This window comes from Phaenicophaeus curvirostris, chromosome 2, assembly GCF_032191515.1.
Source record: "Phaenicophaeus curvirostris isolate KB17595 chromosome 2, BPBGC_Pcur_1.0, whole genome shotgun sequence".
Taxonomy (NCBI): domain Eukaryota; kingdom Metazoa; phylum Chordata; class Aves; order Cuculiformes; family Cuculidae; genus Phaenicophaeus; species Phaenicophaeus curvirostris.
The window spans coordinates 8,161,363-8,185,898 of NC_091393.1; the positions used below are offsets into that span (position 1 = coordinate 8,161,363).

At 35.6% G+C, this 24,536-nt stretch overlaps 1 protein-coding gene and 1 long non-coding RNA gene across 17 annotated transcripts in view; one reads left to right on the plus strand and one right to left on the minus strand.

Moving 5' to 3' along the window:
- MAP3K7 (mitogen-activated protein kinase kinase kinase 7) overlaps window positions 1-24,536 on the plus strand; it is a 104,047-nt gene that overhangs the window by 63,801 nt on the left and 15,710 nt on the right. For 4 of the 10 annotated variants that reach the window (XM_069851180.1, XM_069851185.1, XM_069851181.1 and 1 more), the window contains exons 2-12: window positions 6,344-6,454; window positions 7,900-7,965; window positions 8,879-8,924; window positions 9,569-9,707; window positions 10,777-10,901; window positions 13,486-13,614; window positions 15,600-15,730; window positions 16,122-16,203; window positions 17,327-17,478; window positions 18,074-18,233; window positions 20,770-20,850. In XM_069851180.1, the coding sequence (XP_069707281.1) occupies window positions 6,344-6,454; window positions 7,900-7,965; window positions 8,879-8,924; window positions 9,569-9,707; window positions 10,777-10,901; window positions 13,486-13,614; window positions 15,600-15,730; window positions 16,122-16,203; window positions 17,327-17,478; window positions 18,074-18,233; window positions 20,770-20,850 (1,222 nt within the window). Of the gene's footprint in view, window positions 1-6,343; window positions 6,455-7,893; window positions 7,966-8,878; window positions 8,925-9,548; window positions 9,708-10,776; window positions 10,902-13,485; window positions 13,615-15,599; window positions 15,731-16,121; window positions 16,204-17,326; window positions 17,479-18,073; window positions 18,234-20,769; window positions 20,851-24,536 lie in introns of those variants that run through there. The other 6 variants (XM_069851182.1, XM_069851184.1, XM_069851190.1 and 3 more) reach the window with 4 other exon arrangements.
- On the minus strand, window positions 3,079-24,284 carry LOC138717619 (uncharacterized). 7 transcript variants are annotated; one of them, XR_011336912.1, is made up of 7 exons: window positions 23,728-24,284; window positions 23,076-23,217; window positions 21,693-21,809; window positions 20,848-20,935; window positions 5,787-5,833; window positions 5,483-5,653; window positions 3,079-3,719 (listed from the first exon to the last, which is right to left on the minus strand). It is a non-coding gene; the product is annotated as an uncharacterized lncRNA (long non-coding RNA). The 7 variants fall into 7 exon arrangements; XR_011336910.1 differs by lacking the exon at window positions 23,076-23,217 and adding an exon at window positions 21,920-22,156 and having other exon boundaries at window positions 20,848-21,809; XR_011336913.1 differs by lacking the exon at window positions 21,693-21,809.

The following is a 24,536-nucleotide window of genomic DNA, read 5'->3' on the forward strand; positions in this document are numbered from 1 at the left end:
TCCCAGAAAGGGAAAGAGAGGTTTAGAATTAGATTGAGCACTAATACAAATAAACTTACTATAAGAATTGGCAGATCTGAGCGCCTTCCTAAAAGTGCTGCCAGTGCATTGGCCACAGTCATTTGTGGCATGGGGCCGATTTGCTCCAGCTTGCTTAATAAAGCATAGCACACACAGAGGAACCAAAGTTGGAATTTGAGACTGGTTGAATGAATGATAGAAAATATAGGCATATATTTTTAGGGGCTGTAAACTGTTGTTCATGGCAACTTTTGGCGCTTCATTTTTTTATCTATGTGGTTTCCATGTGTCGTACGGGCACAGTGAAAAACTGAAAATGTTAGCATGCTTTATTGGTACTGCTGGAACTCTGGTAGACAGAATAGAAACAAATTTAAAAATGTGTTTCTGTTTTTACAAACTATTAAAGGACTTTTTTTTTCCCTCTCCTCCATCTTGCATCATGTCTAAAGCTTGAGAGATTCAAAAGTTTGATTTTAATAAAACTTTCATTTGCAAATATACCAGTTACCAAAGGGACTGATATTAAAGATAATTCAGAGACCGCTGTGTGTTTGGAAGCACAGGCTTTTTTTTGTTTTCTATGTGGTTTGAGTTTCTTAGCTGTTTGTCTTGCTTCCCAAAATCGTGTCACGCAGATACTGCAAATTATGGAAAAAATTCTCCAAAGAAGACTGCATCTGCTAATCAGGAAGCTATTATATTTTATTGCTGTATCCAGCAAGGGTTTCTTACAAAGAAAAGCACTAGGTATCCAGCATGCAGAGCTAACTAACTTGGAAGCTTCATGGATAGACATGAAGACTGGGTATCTTTATGGTTTTGAGTGAATAGAAAGCCTCTGCAATTAACACAAAGTTGAAATTAATTCTTCTAAAGTTTTGACATTTGATAGGGGACTAGGGTGCATCTGGCTAAACAGAGATGCATTTTTCTTGCTTTACTTGTGGGAGAGGGAATTATTGTTCACATCCCTTAGGACAAAATACATCATTGAGGGCTTAACATATCTGCAATGTCTATTTCCTGCATGATTTCTTGTCTACATACTTAGCAATCAGTATAGTCTACATACTTACATGTCAGTATCATGTATCTTTGTTTATGTACGGCATTTGATACTATTTGTACACAGAGGCAAGGGTAGTGTTTGTTGCAGGGCTCTTGTATGGTTCATATTCTTTAAATAAGACTCTAAATACATTATGTGGAAAACATGCAGATGGCACTGTCTTTTGCCATGTTGCTTGGTCGCACAGTAAAATGTAACTTCTTACTGGTTTGAATTTTATAGGGAGTGGGATAAATTTATGTATCATTTCCAGTCTTTAAAGCTCTTTAAGTATGTATGCCAGTTTAAAATATTTCTGTGTCATGTACTGAAAAAAATGATACTTGATTAATTCTATTTGATGGAAAAAGTAGAAGCCCCGGTGTTCTGTTTCTAAACATATTGTCTGTCCTGTGTTTTCCTTTTATTCTCCTAGAAGATATTTAGAGGGCCAAAATCTTTTACAAAGAGAATGTGTTTATTTTTAGATCATTTTCCAAACATACACAGTACTACAGATCAACTGCTGTTTATTGATTTGTTGTGTCAATAATTCCATTAACTGTGCTTCAGATAATTCAGAATATGCACTACTGCCCAAACATATGGTGTGGCACCAACAGCAGGGGATAATAAGGAATGAGCATGAAGAAACTAAAGTTCAGGCAGTGCCTCCCTCTTGTGCTATTAAGTTACTTAGTTCTAGCACATGGTGTTGAAGGAAACTACGCAGTGTTTAAGTTTTCGTGACAAATTCTAAAAATTACTCTGTAAAAGATTTGTTCAGTGAAAACTTAAAGGAAGAAAATGAAATATAAGTGGAATTCACCACAAGCTCCATTCCGTTGATTATAAAGGATGTTTTTACGATAAGATACTTTTTCCAGAAAGACATACTGGGCTTTCACATATGGTAAACTTCAAGTTTTTATCAGATCAGTCATTGCTTCTGACAGTTGCTCCTTTTTTTGTATGCTGTCCAAGAGGTTGAGCTGCTTTAATGGATGATCAGCTCTTCTCTGTTTTCCCTGTATCCTAGGTAAATATTCAGTGCATTCGTGTCCTCTTCTCAAGTTCAACCCTGTGCCTAAGCAGACACCAAGTCACTAATAAATTGTTATGAAACCTTGACTGCACAGTCATTTATCAAACTCTTCACCAACCATAAAATTTATTTATCTGTCTCTCACCACTTTCTGTTAAATAATTAAGATTTAGATCACCTGTGAACTCTTCATGTAGATGCCTAACACTGATCTCCCCGTCCCCAGTCATCAACAGGACTTCTAACTGCATCTGATTTTTTTTTTGTAATTTGTTTCACTTTTTAACTAGAGCCCAAGTATTGTGGCATTCATGGCCCAATGTAAAACATCATGTTGGGCAGTATATTCATTTGTCTTAATTTATTCATTGAAAATAATTGTTATTTAAAAATATGGCAAATCAAAAAAGAATGGTTTCTTTAGTATGTGAACTAAAAATACAGATACCAGTTCTTGGTATAAATCTTGCAAATAGTGATGAATTTATCTTCAGGGGAACAGAGTGCAATTGTATTGTCTCATGGGCTGAGTTTGGCCATGTGGGATCAAATGCAAGAGAAGTGGGATTTTGGCATTTTTTTATGCATTTAATTTTCATATACATGTGAAAAATAATACATACAAAATATATGTATATATTACATAGTCCTAATATTAAAATTATATCAGTAATGAGTATATTTATACATATGTATGTATACCAGTCTTCTCAGCAAGGAAAGATGACTAGCCAAAAAAAACCTAAGCCTGACCAATCACAAATTGTTTCAAATGATTCAGGCTAAGGAAAAAGAACTCATTAAATTTTATTGGCTATGTCTCAGACCAATTTTTTAGCTAACATAGATGCAGTGTTTTCCAGTTGCAGGTGTTTTTCCCCTGTCATTGGATTAAATGTAGGGGAGTGGTAGTCAAAACCTAGGAAAGAGTAAGAGAAAAGGTACGTTAGAAAAAGCAGCCTTCTAAAAGAAGTCTTTATTCAGCTTTGCCACACAATACCAGCTGTATCCAGCTAAGAGAAATTGTTTTATGTGGGGAGAGTTCTTCCCAGTTACTTGATCAGTTTGGGTTCCTTTCTGTCGTAGGGAAGCAGCAAACCTGGAACTGAATTGCTGCTTCCAGTGTGCTTCGTCCTGCAGGAGTTGTTCTGTGGCATCCTTCTCTCCTTAACTGGCTGCCCTCCGTACTTCCCAGGTGTGAGCAGGCTGCTCTCTGAGTTACATGTATTTGCATGGCAGATGATTCAGGGAGCTCAGTAGATCAGCACCTCTGTGAAATGCAGACGTATGGCACACACACAGACTGATGAGATTTTTCAGAGACGGTAGGTCTGGTCATGTGCTGTGTGAAGTGAGTAGAAGGGTTGTAATGGACAACTCTCTTGCACCAGTAGAAGAAGGTGGGGGGCCTGCCAACTCCAAGAAATCAGGCAGTTTTATTAAAAACGCAGTCTGAGAGAGAGGAGGAAATACCAAGGGAAATCATTGGGGACTTTTAGATCTTCCAGTGACTCACTGTTCCGAGCTTGTTTGTATGTACTGTTTCCATAGGCTTCTTGAATATCATTCATGTAGTTTGGTGTTTCCAGCCTCAGTTATGGACTGCAAGAAAATAGTTGGTGTGTGTTATATCAAGAGAAAAGTCAAGGCCCTATACTACTGTAGCTAAGGGGAAGGTTACAATCAACAGGTTCCTTTTGACACAGGGCAGAATGGGGCGTGTTCTGTGGATATCTTGTGGTAAGACTCAGTCTGTGAACCACATGAGAAGCCAGGAACTCCTGGTAGGCCAAGTCTGTATTGTGATGTAAAAGAGAGAAATAATTTTGTGTGTATTAAGGAAACCAGAAGAGAAAAATGTCATTGATCATCATTCCTGGGCAGCCACCTCTCATATCTGTGTGTAATCTTTCAAAAAATGCTAAGCATACTTCCCCTTTGCTCATCTTTCTTAATGCAAAATCTTGGAATTTTTTTGTTTTTTTAGTTTACATTCTTTTCCCTCTTTAAATTGGACACTTGATTGCAGACTTCCTCATATTCATCATGAAAGTTTAGGAAGGTCTTGATTTATACACCTTCAGCCTTTTTCACCCCATCCTCAAGGGAAATTGGCTTCACTGTTTATTTAGTTTAGTTTAGTTATTTATTTGTTTAGTTAGTTAGTTATCAGGAAAGCACTGAGGAGAACCTAACCTAAGCATCGTTTACATAAATTATAGTCAGTTTGCTTTGACATGAAGTCTTGACAAATACAGTCTGGTGCTTTTACATTCTTGACTTCGTGAATTATCTTCTCTGGATCAGCATTCTTAATTTGCATTCCAAATTACTACTATATTGGAGAGCATCTCAATAATGAGGTGAAATTATTAAATGTGATTTCCTCAAAGGATGAGTATCCAAGCAGTTTGCATTGTTTTCAGCATTGTGAGTGTGTGGTTATTCGCTCGTCTCCTGCCAATCACACTTTTCTTTTAAGGAGACATCCTTTTAAGGAGTGGATTCACTAGTGAACCTGTAAGAATCAGCGTGCTATTTGTGATGTAGATGCAATATTATTTGTAAGCATTTTGTGGGTCCTTTAATTATGTTGCATCTCTATTTTAATTTTGAATATTCCTTTCCACCCCTTCTCCCTCCCGAATAATCTCTGTTTTTTATTGGATAAAGTTGTAAATAACTATGACTTTCTAGTGAAGAGTTTTGTCATTTTGAGAAGTGTGTTTTTCTATCCTAAATAATGTTCTAGTGTGTGCATTACCCATTTGAGGAAGACAGCAAGATTAAATTCTGCCATAATAAATTGCTATGATAATCACATTTATAAGTGCTTCTACTCCACCCTTTCCCTACTCCTCTTCCTTTACCTCCTCTTTTCAATCACCTCCCAAAAAGTTTATTACATTAAAAGCAGGTGCTTTGTTCCTTAGGATACATGTGTTATTATTTGAGATTAAGAACATAATGCTGTTAAAACCAGTGGTGAAGAGTGGCTGCTAGGACCAAATACAGAATCAGAGACCAGCCCACTTAGCCCCTTGTCCTCTTCTCCATCCCCCATCCTTCTCATCTGCCCAGTCTTGCATTTTTTTTCTTGAGTTGGAGGAGCTGCTGTCCCTTAATTGCTTCTGTGCTTTTTGTGCCTTCCATTCCCTACTCCACCTCTCTTTCAGGTGTATGTGTAACAACCTGCTTGTCTGTACTTTCTGTAGCAGCTACAGTCTCTGTTTTGGTCACCCTCCAGTTTTAACTTCACATTGCAAGTGCATGTTTTGTTGCCATTTCTGTTATGTTGTCATTTTTCCCCTGGAGAATGCAATTAAAAGAAGTGAAAATTTTATATACTGTAGTTTATAACTCACCTGTAGCTGAAAGTGACCTCGTAGAAAAAGGACACTTCTCTATATCCTGCTTTCATTTTTGTGCTTGGTTTCAAAGAATTACTCCAAGTAACCGTGGTCTTAGACCTTCTTCACAGCAAATGTTAAAGGATTCTTGAACAATATAGTATGGAGGAGCTGCTACTTTTGCATCTGTGAATTTACAGTGAAAGTTAGGACTCTTGTCTGGTTTTGTATATTTGTAGACAATATTAATTCAAAATAAACTAGAAAGCAGACCTCACAAAAATAGAGAAACCGTAGTTTATACAGACACTCTGCTTACTTGGAGGACTTTCAGGAGAAATTACTGTTCCCACACTTTTGAGGCATCTGTAAGAAAATGAAAGGATAACTTTGTGCACATTGAACACTTCATCCAGACTTCAGCATAGTCCTGTGCAGTTGTTTGCATATGCATTTAAATTTCAGAAGTGTGAATTCCTGTTACTAGCAAGCCTAAGTCAATACAGCAGAGAGATGAGAGATATATCACTGGTCAGATCTATCAAAATGAATTTGCCATCATTCCCCTAATTTTATTCTGAGCAAATTTTGTTTGAAATAATTAAGACCATACTTTTCTGAAATACTGTTACTGCATTTTAATAGTAAAATGTTTTGTATATGTAATTTCCAATTATTCTGTAAATTATCTCTGGAGGAAATTTAGCTAAGCACCAGTTATGCTTTGATTGCATAATATTAAATTGCTTCTGCAAAACTTGATTCTATGTGTCTTCAGTTTTCTAAGGTAAATTTCTTCTCTGTTTATGAAGTCTTGTGCAGCAAATTAAACTATTTCAAGTTTTAACTTTGTTTTTTCATATTATTTTATTCTAGGTTGTTGGAAGAGGAGCCTTTGGTGTGGTCTGCAAGGCAAAATGGCGAGCTAAAGATGTAGCCATTAAACAAATAGAAAGTGAATCTGAAAGAAAAGCCTTCATTGTAGAGGTACAGTAGCTTTGCTGGAAAACATGGGGTTGGGTACAGCTTGTTTTCTTAAATTCATGCGTGCGCTTAGTGCACTAAAATCTGTGTCTATATTACGAGGTAAATTTAGCTTATAGCCAGTAGAGAGGCCTGGACTTCCTGTCGTGCAGAACAGGGCACCTGTCAGAGCACACTGCAGCTCCTTCAGTTCACTTCCCATAAAAACTGGAAGGCAGGAAATAAGAGGGGACACAGGCTAGGGAAGTATCAGTTCATGGATTCTTGATGCAGAGTCAGGGTGCGGCTGAAATATCCACCAGAATCCTGGAGCTGATTAACACTTCCAGGGGCTAGAGCATAGGTTCTTCATACCATCAGATTCATGCTTGAAAGTATTTCTTAGTTTTTTCGACAATTCTAATAATTTTGTCTTTTTTTTCTTACATTTAAGTTTATTAATACATGTAACTCATTTAAGGGCAATCACTCTTGCCATTCAATGTTTACCTCTTCAGAAAGATCTCGAGTAGTTCAGATATACTGATAAACTTCCCAAGATACATAGCATTTTCTAGAATCAAAAGTTAACCTTGTAATTTAAATGAGATACATTGTGACATGTAAAGTTTTATAATGTTATTAACCTGAGTCTAATTTAATACTGAGTGGATCTGATCATTCTGTTAGCATTTTTGTTTGAAAAGAGATCTGTGACCGTAATCCCAGAAATTGTTCAGTAGTCACTGGGATTCATGAAACCTTATACAGTGCAGGAATCAGTTGTAAGACTCCATTCTGTTTTTTTAGAACTTCTGAAGTGTACAAAAATGACATTAGCCTCCTAGTTGATGAACAGCATAAGCTGCCTCAGAAGTCTGTGTAAAGGGGAAAGAAAATCCTTTTCCCTTCTCTTCTACTATCTACTGGGAAAGAAAAATCAGTGTAAAATAGACTGATCATCAATTAGTATGAGTAGTAGTAGGTTCTTGGAACTGTCACATTAATATTAAACTGGCTGGCTTACTTTATGGAGTTGTAGATGGGGGACGGGAGTCTGCAGTAATTGTCTATATTGTGAATAAAGCTGATACGATTCAGACTATGTAGTCAGACAATGGGGATTCCAAGACTGGAGATTCTAGGAAGAGCACCAAAACTATAGAGGTCATTGTTGCACAGTGGTTATGACATGAATGTCATGAAATACACCACAAAAAAAATACTTTGTTTACATTAAATTTCTTTTCAGTTTCTTTTAGATACAGTTCCAGTTAAACGTAAACCTAATTATATAAATCAAATTGCAAACAAGGACATCAGTTTTGTAATTCCTAAAATCACCATCTAGGGTTATGCAGACATACAAAACTGTAATTGCTGTTGTGGTGTATGAATTATAGATGTGAAAATAAAGCATTAGCCTTGTTTTCCCCATGGTTTAAAATAAAATGTGATTTGTTTTGCAGCTTCGACAACTGTCACGAGTAAACCATCCCAATATTGTCAAGTTATATGGAGCCTGTCTGAACCCAGTAAGTTATAGCTTTTACAGTATGTTAAAAGGTGATTAGCTTAACATACTCAGACATCAATGCACAAAATGCTTCTTCAATATACAAAACCATGTATTTTATACATATTTTGTATCTTTTAACCAAAATAAGGAAATACAGATATGTAGGCTGATTGATAGTTCCAGGGGTTTGTTTTTTCTTTCCCTTGCTATCAGAAATAAGTTTTTTCAAGAAAATCCCAAAGCCGTTTATAAACACCAGTTATACTTCAGTTTGTCAGTACAGCATCTGGTATATTACGTATGTGGTCTCATTCGTATCTGTAGTCCTATTAACTGCAAATCAGCAGTAAGAAAAGAAAACACATTAGCAACACATGATTCATGGCTTGTAAATCAGTTCCTATTCTCATATATGCAATTTTCGGGATTTTCTTTCTTTCTGCTACAGCTACAAACAGTCCTACAAATTCTCAAAGCAGAAAAGCAAGTACTGTGACAGGACAGATGTATCCTTAGCTAATTCTAGTACAGATGATTTAATTTGTTAAAATAATGCTGCATCCCTTTTTTGTTAATACCAGTGAATTTCTTTGGTATTTGAAATTTTTTGTAAGCAACCATTGAAAGAAAGGTAAAGGCAAATGTGTTGCACTTTGAAGACAGCATTTGCTTTTAAGGATCAAGTGGGGAGGGAAGTCATTCTCTTCATACCTAGCTTACTGTGGGAACTAAGTAGAACTCATTTCTGTTTCTTGTTCTTAAATATGTACCATTCAAACTGATTCTTTACCTCATAGATAAGTTTTCCATTAGCTTAGGTATGGAGACTTTGCAGTTCCTCTCAAAGAACTTTCCTTTCAGTTTACAAAAGCTGTTTTCCGCCCCTACATTTAAAACATCCCTATTTTTTGTCCCCTCCCCCCCCAAAGGTGTGTCTTGTTATGGAGTATGCTGAAGGAGGTTCTCTATACAATGGTGAGTATCGTTTCAACATAGTGTCTTCCTGGAGCTGAAGTGCTAGTGCTAGGAAAAACACGATCTGAAATATAGAGTCATGTCTCCATCCCTGGAGATACTCAGAAGCTACCTGGGCAACTGACTCTAAGTGGCCTGCTTGACCCTTCTTGGTGGACCTCCAGAGGTCCTTCTAACCCCAATCATTTTGTGGTTTTTTTTTTAATTCTTAAATAATTTTAAGGAGAAAAGAGTATGCCTTTAAAAACACTTCAATCCACTGGTTTGTTTCTTGAGGTCAGCTTCTTGCATTTTGTAGAAGTCATTTATGGTTTTCCAGTGGAATATCTGTAAAGATTCTTTCTTAAACTGCAAATCCCTGAGCGTTTGTTTAACATAAACTTTGCCAGGGATATCTGAGAACAAGCAACACCTTTCATATTGAATTTTAAGATAAAAAAATATGGAAAATCTATTAAAAATGGAAATTATTTTGACAATTCCATTATTTTTACAGTCTGCAGAAGGATATTTTCAGTTGCAGTGATGGGGCATTGATAATTATTTAGATTTCGTAGAGCTTTCTGACTGCTATGTTGTTAACTCTGTTGTATCTGTTGTAATATGCAATAAAGTTCTTTTTAGTTTGTGCCTTTGTCTTGCAGTGTTGCATGGTGCTGAACCGCTGCCTCATTATACTGCTGCACATGCCATGAGTTGGTGTTTACAGTGTTCCCAAGGGGTGGCCTATCTCCACAGTATGAAGCCTAAGGCTCTCATTCACAGAGACCTGAAACCACCAAAGTAAGTTTATGGTTCATATTTCATGTTTTCTTATAATTGGAGTTTAAGATAATTTATAAAAATTTCATTGTATTTGAAAGAAATACCTTTAATTTAAACTAACTATGGGATGTACTATACTCTAAATTAAAGCTGTGCATTTGACACTTTAGTTACTTTCTGCTATACTAGAAATACATCCTGCATCTGCCCTTCATCATGGAAGAGGACTTTGATAGGGAACCATCTTCAGAGGCATTTAAAATGCCCCAATTTAACAATGGGTTGTGGTGTTCAATATGAGAACATTAGGTGGGGGATTGTTTGGTTGCTTGGTTTCAACATGATCTTTTATCGGGTATATTGGAACTCTTTCCCCACATGGCCATCCTCTTCTATCCCCTCCTTCTGCCTGTTCCACCACCCCTGCTAGAATGTTCCATCACTTTCCACTGAACCAAAAATGAGTAAGTTTCTGCCCAGTGAGTTTGTTTATGTGACTCATTTTACAGCTTCAAATCTGGCTATACAGATTAGGGGAAAACGGATTGGGATCAGCAGGGGGATTTTGGAGGTAGCGTGCAGTTGTTACCAGATAAAATTGTAACATGAAGCCCTACTTTAAATCTTTAATTTTCTTCTACCTCTAGTTTTGATTGGGAGTGCTGTTAACATGTAACTTCAGGTGCTTTCATTTACATAAAAAATTTTGACTGACATCAATGGGAGTCTTGATCATTCTTTTGTTGAAATTATTACAGCACTTGTTTTTCAGCATCTGGCATCTGAAAGACTAATTTTGTCTGTATATGCTTAGCGGTTTACTGTGGCTAAAGATATTTATTTAAAATCTAGCATGTATAAAGATTAATAAAATGCATTATATATATATTTAAAATATTTCCTATGTTCAGCTTAGGCACAAATAACGTTTCTCAAATCATAAAACTAAAGCACTGAGAAGCAAAGCTTTAGATATTCAACTATATTAAAATGATAGTTTTTGGAATAAAAAGAGATCAGTAGTTGATTATGAGGCTGCAATCTGCAATTTCAATTTGATCAATTTGATTTTTTTTTTCTTTGACAGTTTGCTCTTGGTAGCTGGGGGGACTGTTCTAAAAATCTGTGATTTTGGTACAGCCTGTGATATTCAAACACACATGACCAACAATAAGGGAAGTGCTGCTTGGATGGCACCTGAAGTTTTTGAAGGTAACAATAATTTACAGTGACAATGTTATGTGCTCTATCTAGGGATGCAATGGCGAATGAACTTGGTATAGGAAATAAGAGCATCATGTAATCTGACTTTATTTCAATCAGTGTACTAAAGTTCGAGCTAACAACTGCAAGAGTCTTGGCAGAAATCTGGCATTTATTTAAAAATCTGTATGAGTTTATATCGCCAAATAATATTGCAGAGTTGCAAAGAGCAGCACTGAATTGACTCTGCCATGTTAGTATTGGTTAATTACACCAAGATGTGGAACTTTTGTTTGTATCATTGCTGAGATTTACATAAGGACTACCTTTACACAGCTGCTGTTTCTTATTTTATAAGCAAGTAAAGCACAGCTAGAGGGCTATTTCCCCAGAATTGTGCTGTTTCTGAGATTTTTAAATAATTTCAAACTCTTCTGACATTTGATTACACTGTCATTACTTTCACTCCCTATTCTGATCAGCTTTTATCTTTAGAATTTCCCTGTTAGTGTCTCTAAATTGAACATAATTGCCTTCATTTTCAATACCCCACTTTCTTGTAACTCCCTCTTTGTCTGCTTTTTGTGTAATCTAGAGATTTGGTATGCTTGCTCTTTCCTACATACTGAGGAACTTGTTATTAACAGTTAATTTAGCGAAGTAGGAAAACAAGGTATTTCTTGGAATGTAGCCGGGGAAGACTGATGATAATTAGATAGGTATAATTGCTGCATGATTGTCAGAGAAGTAATGCAGTCAATATTAGAGTGAAAATTAAACAACTTTTAGCCAGTCAGTACCTTAAATTATAATTGCCATTAGCAGAGTGGTCTGGAGAAGCCATCATCCTGCTGCAGGAAGCAGGTGTCCTGGTTTTGATGTATTTGGCAAGTGCCTGTGTGCAGCAGTTGCTTCCCAGATTCTGGATCCAAGTGGCCTCTTTTACTGTCCCTATCCCAGAAAGGAGCAGCAAATTATGTATCTCCATATACATTTTTAGGAGGTGTTCCCTCCTGAACACTGCTTTTGGTGCTTTTGTTTTGAAGTTACCTTTTTCTCCCACATGTTGCTTAGATGACCCGCCCAGGAGTGATTTGTTTCACGCTAGTGCCTAAAAATTTCCATTGTGTCACTTTACATAGAAGCACCTATTCTAGTTCTTTAACAGTAGCTAGGAATGTTTCTTTTCTTAATATTTGTTTACTGTTAAATGAAATTTTATAAATAAGAGATTTATTTTAGAAATGATCAAATGCATAATTAGGATAAAAGTTATCAATAGATTCTTTTTTTAGTGAAAAATATTACTCTAAAACAGATTTTGAAATAAATGTACTGTAGTAGGGATTTATACTACATATCCTAATTCTCTGGCATATGAATTCTGCAAAGCTAAACAAGGAAATCTTGTGTCGCAAATTTGTTGTTGGACAGCAGCAAAAGCCTTCAGTTTACAGTTGGTTTTATGGACTTCTGTCTGAAAGCATTTACTGATAAAACAAATCTTTAGACAAGAACAATTATCAAGGAAAGAAAGGAATCTGGTAGCTTCTATGATGTAGCACATCAGATTACTCTTGAAAAAGTCATTACTAAAATTACGTCGCATGTCAAAGTTGTTAAAAATTTGCTTATGCTACTACATCGGAATTCAACAGTGGAATAAATGCTTATAGTATTTTAGCACTTTTCTAGTTGTAACATTTTTAGATGAGAACAATTAAGGCACAAGAAGTATCTGGTTTAGATGGCAGAGTGCTCACTGAAGCGATTTCCTTAATATTAAGGATTTTTCCTGCCATTTTAAATGTTAGGGCACTGAAAGCCTTGAGAGATCAAATCATCTAAATGAAAATAATATCATTGAGATCAGGATAAAGCGAAAGACAGTAAGTGTTCTAATCTCAGAACTCACTTTTGTAGGATCTGTTTTAAAATTGCTTTGGGATAATTGCATAATTCAAGGAATCATTGTGTCTGCATTATTCTTATGTTGGTCTGTTACCTGATGAGAGAACAGCGAATACTTGAACTTAAGGTCAAAGAGCTTTAAGTAATAACATGACAAAAATAAAAAGGATAATAAACAAATACTAAATAAGATGGTGAGGAATAGAGAAATCTGCTGATTTGTTCATATGTTACCTTACTAGTTCTGCTAAAAACCTGTAATTAATAAAGAGCAATGGATATGACTGGAATGTTATTGGCTGGCACATTGTGACTAATGTGGAAGAAGTGAGTTGAAAAAGAATATTTAGAGGAAGCAAGCATAGTCAGTAAAATCCTGAATGCAAAAGTCTTTGCAGCTTAATAAATTATGGTTTATATTTGTAAGAAAACTGATGTATTTTATCATTTCAGGATAACTCTGAGTGAAAAGAATTGATTTCCAGAGAGAGGCATTCTGAACAATCCTGCTGTCAAATAATTTCAGACTTAGTGTGAATGAGACAGCTTTAGAGAACTGTTTTTCTCAGTAAAACAAATGTGAAGTGAAAGGAAGCATGTAGACCTATTTATCAGCTCAAAGTGTACTTTTTAAATGTGTTTTATAGAAAAGAGACAAATTATATTGATGGCTTTCTTCCAGGTAGCAATTACAGTGAAAAATGTGACGTTTTCAGTTGGGGTATTATTCTCTGGGAGGTAATCACCCGCAGGAAACCTTTTGATGAGATTGGTGGTCCTGCTTTCCGCATAATGTGGGCAGTTCACAATGGTGAGTTGAAAATATTTCGTGGTGTTTGAAGTTGTGTATTTTGCCTATAAATTTGCTAAACACTCACAACTGTGTGGCTTTAAATTAGTAGGTTTTCTGTTTTATACTTCACTAAATATGCATTTTTCGTAAAGACTTATGAGATGCTGCCACTTTTGTGTCAGTGCATTTTTTGTTATTTTGCTGCTACAGTGCTTGCATTTCCTGCCTTACACATAACTACCATGTGATCAAACAATGGAGAAGACATTCCATTTTAAAAGTGATCCCACACTGTGAACCTACAACCTGTCCGTCTGCATGAATGATTATTTTTTCTTGTAATTGGATGTCTACAGTAAATATGTGAGTTGCAGTAACCTGACCTGTCTTTAGAAATGCTAGAAACTGTCAAACTCCTGCAGGACTAGTAGGCATTAAAAATGTTACTTTGTTTTTCATCTATTGGGGGTTTTTTGTGTTCTGCTGGGGCACTGTTTTACTTCTGTGGCTAGATACCAGCAGTCATGGAGCAGAACTGTGCTGTGCTACTTACTTATATGAAATAGATTCTTAGGAGCTTAGAATATAATCAGGAGATGGACTGATTGGTTGGATTCAAGTGGAAAAAGAAAGCAGTGATACAACATTGGTCTGAATAGTATCTTTGTGCTAGTGTTGTAACTTTTTTTAACTGTGTTTTAAGTACCATGGCAGAGCAGAATTTTAAGAATAAAGTAATGATAGTGCAGTAGTTCAGTGAATAACTGCAAAGTTTCTGCCATTTGTGAAAGATAGCATCAAGGAAAGCACAAACTTGTTCAGAATATGTAGTTGATAAACAAGATAAACAAGCAGTGAAGGCTAATACTCTGCCTGAGTTTCGTTGTTGGCTACTAAGTGATAGAAGCTTAAGGTGAGCACTGGCATCCTGCTCAGTGAAGAGGAGAAAGGGGCAGACAGTGGTAGGATGGATGGATGAGCTTTACAGTCATAGTAAGGCGCAAAGATAGATGCTTGCAAACAGAATTCTTGAATTATGAAAGAGACTCTCCATTTCAATTTTTCAAGGATGTGAGTTGTTGAGATTGGGAGCGGCGAATGCCTTGCATAAAAGCATTAACTGTAAAAGTAAGCGTAAATGTAATAGTCATAAATCAGAAAGCGTCAATAAGGTGTGGGAGTATCCTATAGGGGAAGACAAATTCCTTGTCTGTCTCTACTTTTGCTTTAAAAATTTCTTTTTTTTTCTTTTTCTCTTTTTTGTCTTCCCACTCTTTTATTTCCTTAGGAAGAAACTGTTAGTGTGCTTCATCTTGCTTAAAACCTGTGTGGCACTCTTATTTCCTGTATTAATTGTTATAGTTAATACATTTTTAAATACTTGCTGGTTTTATGCTAGATGCCACTACATCTCGTGTTAAACACAACTGGATGTCCGTTAATTGTACCTATCACTGAAATAGTAAAAAGAGTAGAAACTTGAACCAAAAACCAGCTGAATAGTTATACAACACTTGAAGTAAAATATATAATAAAAATGTGTAAGGTCATGAAAAGATCAAAATTAGCCCTCAAAAATACTTTTTTCCCTTTTTTTTTTTCTTTCTTCTTGCAATTACAGCATTAGAAACTGATATTGCCTGCTTCCTAGTTTGGTCAAAAGCTTTATTCTTCAGAAAGTGGTAACATATTCATTAGCCATAGTAATATGTTGTATTTGGTCAGACAGTGAATTTATTCAAACCTCTACTGAAGGACAACTTTAATTTTCTTTCTACTTGTTTGTATGTGATTGTAAGTTGTATGTAATACAAAGGAACCTTTTTTGTCAAGTTTTTGTTTATAAGAGAGAAAATTAAGTACAGGCTAGTTTTTTCAGACTGCAATTAACTATATGATTTCCTGTATTTATTTAGCAAAATACCAGAGAGAGATCAGATGCTGTGAGTCATATTACAGTCTGTTTAACAAATCAAGGGGTTTTTTTCTAATTTCAATTATAGGTACTCGACCACCGCTGATCAAAAACTTACCTAAACCAATTGAGAGTTTAATGACCCGTTGTTGGTCCAAGGATCCTTCACAACGACCGTCCATGGAGGAAATTGTTAAAATAATGACACATTTGATGCGGGTATAAAAATTTATCTTAGTATCTTAATAATTTCTTAACGTATAAATTTGGGAAATTTAATTATAAAAGGTATGCCTTTTATCACACTCTAAAGGCGGGCTTGCATGTTCTCTCCCCATTTCTCTCTTTTTGATTAAAGTTACCAAATTCTTATAGTAGAGAAGGGAAATGATTCCTCTCCTTGTGGAAGAGAGATACCAACTCATAATGCATGTAGGGAAATCATTAAAATTAGACATAGATGTGTTTTAATATATATAAAAATAATTGTGTTTATTTGTTTTCTAAATAAATTGTAAGCATTATTATAAATACTATTCATATTTATATTTATAAATGTTTCTGCTTTCTTTGATGTTGTCTTTCACAAATCATTGCTGTTTATTCACAGTACTTTCCAGGAGCTGATGAACCTCTACAGTATCCTTGCCAGTATTCAGATGAAGGCCAAAGCAACTCTGCCACAAGTACAGGTACGCTTGTATAAATAAGATAAAAGAACAGCAAAGCGAAATTAAGCAGGTGGATTATCAGTCACATATTCTCATATTGATTTTGAACTCAAATTGAGTAAGGTAACCTTTCCAAAATCTTAAGCATTGGCAAGAATCTTACTTTTTGTTAAGATCTTGTACCATATCATACTTAGTGTTCTCAGCCACATGATCTTATTGAAGTGTACTTTTAATGGAGGACAAGCATATAATCAGAGCTGTCTCTGAGTGTCCAGGTTTAAGGTCTTTCTACCACCCCTTCCCCTCCCATGAAAGTTGCTAGCAATTAGCACTCTTACATGTAAAGTTTGGAGGTTGACATTTTAAAATTTTTACCTATTCTTTAAAGTTGCACCTGCTTTCAGTTATGGTATCCAGAATTTAAACTTTCAGTTGGTTTATGTTAGATGCAGTAAATACAGTAATTCAAATTCAGTGCAAGGAAGTCACTAGAAAACTGAATGGAATAGAATGTGGGCTTGGCTTTCAGGTAGTCTTGTCCTCGGAGAAATCATTTTAATAATAGAAAATAAAGATTATTAGGTCATATCATTTTTTAAAGTACAGCTTTCCCACTTCAATGGTTTTTAATCTTACACATCTTCACCTTCCACTGCTTGGTTGGTTCATATTCTAGCTCTAAACAAATTGCTGTTATGATGGATAAAGTTAACCTGGCTACTATGCAACTTCATGACCTGTATAGGACAAAATCTTTTCAGCTGTAGCATTGTACTGACTTGACTGGCTGTTCTCCACCCCTCTGCACATCATTTTAAGATGTGATTTATCACTTTAAACTGTGAATATATATTGTGTTATTTTTCAGGTATTTGTGCTCCTCTGTGGTTAATGATGGACTTTGTCATTAATTGTGAATGAGGTTGCTGGTTGTGTTGTTAATATAACATCTACCCCAACAATCTCAGAGCAAGTCAAGATTGACTTCACTATGTCTTTGTGGTACTTAGTCTTGTATTCCATCTTTTACTTTTTACATTAGTGCATCTATTGCAGTCTCGTAGCTTGCCTAAGAGAAGAGATGCACTTCGGTGTTTCTAATGGAAATTCTCAAATATTTCTCCTTGTTATTGATTTGTAGGTTCATTCATGGACATCACTTCTACAAACACAAGTAACAAGAGTGATGCTAACATGGAACCAAGTGACTTCCAAGGAGCCTCTACCAATGACACTATAAAACGTTTAGAGTCAAAATTGGCACAGCAAATGAAAAATACAGCCAAGCAGCCGGTAAGCTGACATGTGCAGTTTTGAACCACAATAATGAAATGGAAAAAGATGGACAAAAGTGTTAAAAGTGTTATGTCTTTCAAAGACAGTACCAAGTTGGAGCCAGTTAGTTGTAGGAAAAGGGTATGAAAGGGGATGGAAAATATTAAGTGATACCAAAAAGGTAAACTGGAAGTCTCCAATAAGATCTTCAAGTAAGTAAAGGAAATAGTTCATTTTATTTAAAGGAAATCATTAGGTAAAAAAAACTAGATTTAAAAATCACTGCCTTAATTTATAACAGTATGACGTGAAAGGATTAAATATTTACGTGAATTTTGTAAAGTAGGATGAAAAAGATTCTTTTGTGACGGTGTTTGCCTAATTCTGCTCAATTTTTATCTGTGTACTTAGATTATTTTGAAATTTGAGATATTTCGTTCTTGTACATTAATAATAGTTATATTATTACCATTTTCTTGAATTATAAATTTTTAATATTGTCACTTTTAAAATGCACATTATAGAAATATATTTTAGCTTACATACAGGGCATATCATAGAGGGGCTTCTGCAGAATTTTTTTTCCTTTCTAAAAATGTGAATGTTGAAACAGGGTGATCCTGGCCGTTTGAGTTTACCCCCATCTCGTGGAAGCAGTGTGGAGAGCTTGTCAGATGTTCGTGCACGACCACAGTCAGCCCTTGTTTCAGGAGAAGCCAAAAGGATGAGTGCTGACATGTCTGAAATAGAAGCAAGGATAGCTTCCATCACAGGTAAAATTAAAGGATGTTTGGGGGATGGACTAAGGAATTTGAAGGAAGGAAAGAAGGAATATGATGTAAAACATGCATAGTCTTACAGAAGGTTAATACCATTAACCGTATGGAAATACTTCAACTTTTCATGTAGTCTTTGTTGTCCTTTATTAATTAGGGAGGAGAATGACTTCATTCATGGTTGTGCCATCAACTAGGTTGAGTATTTTAATTGAGTACTTTTAAGATTGCAGAAGCGAAGAGTTAGACTTTTTTACCTTTTAAAAAAATCATTATGAGACTTTTAAGTATCAGTCCTATTCCAAATGCACAACTTTCTTCACTGCATCTGAAATAATGTTATTCCATCTCTGCTAGCACAATAATTTCAAAATACTATAGGAATAACCTTGAAGAAAATGTTATTTTGGAAATAAAGAAGTGGATTTAAAGTTCAGCATGTTCCCACTGAGTTTTAAAATCCATTTTGGCAGATTTCAGAAAGAGAAACAGAGTTACATTTTATTCATCAGATTGAGATTAACAAAACATTGGTACCTTTTGTTTAAAAAAAATAAAGCTACAGGTGTTTTGCCAGGTTTGCTTCAGATAGCTCAAAACTTTTCTTTCTAAACATTGTCTCCGAGTGAACTGGAATTTACTTCTAACTATAACTACATCATTTTATGGCGAAAGCAATCTTTATACTTTCCAGAAGAGTGAATTAATATATAAGCGTATACTTGGCAAACACTTCTTGTCTCTTTTCTTTATCAGAGATATTGTTTTGTTTACACAAAATTTAGGTTTTAAGTTTACTATGTGAAACTTTGCTACGGTATGTAATCATAGATTTAAATAATCAGACAAAATTATTTTGGTTAGTCCAGGGTTATTTAGCTGTTCTGGTATTTTTCTACCAATCTGAAAATCAGGGTGATTGAGGAGCTGTAATTAATAAGGAAATATGCATCATATGTTGGCTTTCTTGTGCACCGTGACTTCCATTTTTGTTCTTCATCGTATTATGATTTCTCCAGGGTCTTGTTTTACTGAAGTTACTCATGAAATAATATTTATCTTGCCCTAAACACTTTTTACTTTTATGTTGTTATTTTGAAGCCTTCATCCAAGATTTGTCTTCTGTATTGTCAGTCTTTGACTGGATGGTTGTGTAGCACATCTCACCTGAATATCTCTAAAGGTTTCCTAACACAGAAGGCAGCTGTGTAGTTACTGATAATAACAACATGCTGGGTTTATATTAAAATATGTGAGGACTCACTTTGGTCACTTATACTCTAAAGTCAATGTAAGTTCTTTACGTTAGTAGAGATAACCTGGCCCTCTTTTGTGTGAATTTTTAATTTTCCTGGTTTGTCTTCCTTAAGTACATTGCTCTGAATAATGGTTATTATTTCAGGTAATATTTATTGTTATGACTAGGGTTTCTTTTTCTGGAAACAAATGTGTATATATTGAACATACTAGTTATTTCTTTGAAGAAATCACTTCAGGCAGTAGTGAACTACTAGAAATTAGGTCAAACCAATCTAACTGTAACTGTCAAAGAAAGCTGAAACAGCACTGTATTGGTTCTGCTTTGTTTCTTAATCTTGTTAACTGTGTGGCAGAAATAAGATGCTGTGAACCTGAAAAAGATTTTGTGGCTAGGTGAGAATTGGGCTGCTGTAAATCAGGTCAAGAATTATTTAATCTTCTTGTTCCATCTCTTGCTAGATTAATCGTAAGGGTAAATCACATAATGCACTTCACCATTACTTAAGTTTATTGAGTTTTGCTGCAATGTTCTATCCTTGGGGGTGCAGCTAGTCTTTTCTCTAAATGGGAACTATTTATCTTAAAGTACACAAGTAGTAAAATAAAAATTTTAAAAAGTTTTAATAGATTTTATTTGAAAGCATATAATGTTTCTGCAACATGATTCAAAACTGAAAAGGTTGGTCATATCCAGTTGGCGAAGCAAAAAATCTGCGCTAATAGGATAAAAGAATGGAAGGCAGGAGTGGTTGTCAAACGTAATAAGAGTAAGCAGTTTTTCAGAGACAGATGAGATTTCATTTAAAAGGAGGTGATTCAAAGAAACAGAAGTAACTAACTATTAGTCATGTTTACAAAATAGTTTGTACGTAACACTAAAAAGAAAAGGTTTTGTAAGTTCAGGTAGTCAGGAATTTATTCTGCATATACAGGTGATCAGAAATAATTTAATTTGTTCTCGGTTTGGGTACTTATATTTGGGTTTTCCCTTCCTTGTGGCCATGCTGCTTTCTGTGTTTGACTTTTGTGTTGCTAACTATAACTAATTACACGGTGTTGTAATGACATCTAGTTCTGCATTTTTTGCTTTTTAACAATTGCTTTAATATGTGTAAGCATGAGTGGAAGGCAATGCAGTTTATTCTGCATGACACATTTTTGCATGAACTATAGTTTAACCAAGTCTATGAAAAATGCAGTATTAGGAATTCAATAATTTTGCTATTGCAATTTTAGTGTTTTGCATGTGTATTGTATATGTGTATTTTTTCAGCCTATTCCAAGCCTAAACGAGGCCATCGTAAAACTGCTTCATTTGGCAACATTCTGGATGTCCCTGAGATCATCATACCAGGTATCGCAGACCAGATGAACGGGTCAGTTGGTTAAGATGCCGGAATAATGATCAGACTGCTAAAATACTTCTTGCTCCAGTTGCTCTAGGACAGAAATAGAAATTATCACAATAACTTTTTCATAATGTCTCTTTAAAGAGGAGCATGATGTTTTAATACAAAGTTACTTTTATCGATAAAGGATTCGATCTTCTAGTTCAAATTTATTTTAATTTATAAAGGACTTTTTCCTGCATGCTTTTAATGTTAAGAGGCTTAGAGCAAAACTATATATGTAGTCTTCTATTATAATACCTCATTTGGTACAAATGGTCTTGAGTTGAAAAACTCCTGTCTAAGCCCTGTTCTTTGTTTTGAGGACCCATTTGTAATCTAATTAAATATTAGTAGGACAAAAACTTCAATACATTATGTACAGAACTTCAAATCTTCATGATACTTGTGATTAAAAAATTTAACACGTTATATAATTCTTACATTTGGCTATACTTTCATAGAACTAAGATGTGTCTGCATGAGGTATTTCCGTTGTGTTTAAGTCAATGCAAACTAAAATTATTAGGAGAGGCTTCTGACAGGAAGAAAATCAGTATAATCAGGCACCATAGCTGGTAATTTCAGTTGAGACTTTAATGAATTCTCGTCTGTCCCAAGTCTATCGTTAGCAGCCTGTCATTTTCCTTTCCCATTCCTATTTTTGCAGTCAAAGTGGATTTCTCTCTTTTCAAGTTGAATGCGAAAGATAATTCCATGCAAAAGCTTCTGTCAAATAACATTACTGAAGTTTACATATAAAAATATAGAACATCAAACAGTAGATTGTAAAGAAGAGTAGTACTACCCATGAAAAGAAAACCTATTTGGCGTTGAGGCTAACAAATCAGCAAGAAAGTTTTCTGGTGTAGCTTTCCACTGTAATTTTCAAACAGTCGTGGGCTGCCATGGCATAAATGAAATCCTGAGAGAGCAAAGAACAAGTGAAGAGATCTGTCAAGTTTTGCAGTGTCAACAGGTGAGAGAGGCTGGTAAATGAGCTCTAGAAGCTGAGTGCTTCTTGTGTGTGCATACCATTTGCATGTAACAGCACTAAAGCTTCCAAGAAATGGTGAAACTTTTAGAAAATCATTACAAAGTCAGTGAAATACAATGTTGTGTTTTTCCCAGAATATATTGTACCAGTCTATTGGTTTTACTTGTTTAGGCAAGGAAGTAAATTAGATATTCTTCCCTTGGACTATTGTAACTGGATTTTATAGGATGAGAATTCCAAACTGAATTTGCAATAGACGCAAGAGAAATAGCAACCTGTAGGAGTGAGAGAAGATAGTAGATTGGAGCAGGCATATTAATGAATTTTCTCAAAATATAGTCGTAAGTTATTTAACTCTTAAATAAGTGGTAGTTCACTGTAAATGCTGTATTAGATGTGACTATTTATAAGGAGGAGGATTAGAGTATTATATAGGCTGATGATTTTTTTTTTGTGATATGGGAGGAAAAAGAAAAATGGAGTAAAAATTAGGATTATGCACACTAGCAACAATTTGTTTTAATAACATGACTGCATAGGGCCATAGCAGATGCGTGCAGAATAATCTGAGGTACCTTGAGCCACTAATATAATGTACTTATTAAATAATATGTGAAATCTTAAGGTTTGTTTACAAGAAAGATAAGGAAGCCATAACAGTGTTTTACAGGCCCTTGGTGAGGTTTAATCAGGAATTCAACATACTATTTGGGGCAGCCATATAAAAGAAACGCACGTGTGCTCTGAAATAATAGCAAGAAGAGCAACAAGGACAATATGGAGAGTATAAAGAAGAATCTGTAAGCATGGCATTTTTTTATCCAACAAAACAAAAGCTGAGAAATGAATAATTATTTTCTGTAGACAAGTCTGCAGCTAAAGACTAAGAAGAGAGAACTACTTAAGCTAAAAGATTGGACAGGCACTAGGGATAAATGCTGTAGATTGCAAGATAACCCTGGGCTGTATATTAAGAGTCTTCTGGTTATCACAACAGTTTTCCCATAAGAATCCCAAGGCCTGAAAAAGAGATTAATCATTACATGACAGAGGTGTGCCCAGTAAACCAGTTATGTTTTTCTGTATACGTAAAACAGTTATTCAAAGGTACTTTGCTTTATTATTTTTAAAGACAATATAAAATGACCTAGGGATGTGATTCTGCCCCTCTATTTCTCTCTTGTGAGACCTCACCTGGAGTATTGTGTCCAGTTCTGGAATCCTCAACATAAGAAGGATATGGAGCTGTTGGAACGGGTCTAGAGGAGGCTACAAAGATGATCCGAGGACTGGAGCACCTCTCATACCAGAACAGGCTGAGTTGAGGTTGTTCAGCCTGGAGAAGAGACCTTATAACAACCTTCCAGTACCTGAAGGGGGCTACAAGAAAGCTGGGGAGGGACTGTTTACAAAGGGTTGTAGTGATAGGACTAGGGGCAATGGGTGTAAACTGGAGAGGGGCAGATTTAGACCAGATATAAGGAAGAATTTATTCACTATGAGAGCGGTGAGGCACTGGCACAGGTTGCCCAGAGAAGCTGCAGCTGCCCCATCCCTGGAGGTGTTCAGGGCCTGGTTGGATGGAGCCTTGGGTAGCCTAGACTAGTGGGATGTCCTTGCCTATGGGAAGGGGGTTGGAACTAGATGATCTTTAAGGTCGCTTCCAACCCAAACTATTCTGTAATTCTATTTCTCACCTGTTTCCTTTCCTACTCTCTCAGTACAAGGCTTTCAGTCCTGGCCTCTGAAGATGCTTTTTTGTCCTAGTTATAATTCCAAGACCCTTAAACTGGCACCTTTGTCTCAATCCCACCTTATTACATTGTTTAGTAATTCTGCCACTTACCTAGCTCCTCTGAACTTCTCGAGGGATGTCCATCAGTGGGGTGAGCAGCCTCTCTCTGTCCTTGGGGTAGTTCAAGTGTTGACCCACTGTGTGCTGCTGCCTGAAGTTCTGCTGAGCACATGGTAAGGCAGCTGCTTCCCAGCAAGGGGAGGCACCAGGCAGGCATGTTACCATGAGTCAGCTGCTTTGGGCAGGGCTATTTTCAAAGTATTAGTACTACATCTGCTATCACTGGGCTTTTTTGTAATGTGTTGCTTCAGCTGCTTTTCAACCATGAACTGATTATGCTACTGAAGCTGTAAAATACATATTTTTATCGGTTGAAGGTAAAATGCTAGCAGAGGTAGAATTTTATAAAATATATTTGCTTTTCTTTCTAAATAGGTTTAAATAAACATGAACAGAACTTTCTTTAAGATGCTGGTTTGTGTTACTAGTGTACTAAATTTAGAAACTGAAAAATGGATCAACTAATTCCTTTTTGATGTAACAACTTGGCAAATTAGTATTCAGTGATGTTATCCTTCAACTAGACAGACAAGTGAAGTATCAATTTTTTTTTTAATTGATGGTGTAAATAATATGTAGTATAGAAAATAAGTGCCAACATATTATTTAAATATATTTTCAATATATGAAAATTAAAGACCCCCACTAAGAAGAGAAGACTGAAGTAGCTCTGTTTAAAGAAACAAAAGCCGTCTACGTATAGTTAGCAATATGATCAAGAAAAATAATGAGAACACCTTTCCAAGACAAACCAGTCAAGCAGCATCTAACAAATATACCTTCAAGTAAAGCCTTTTCTT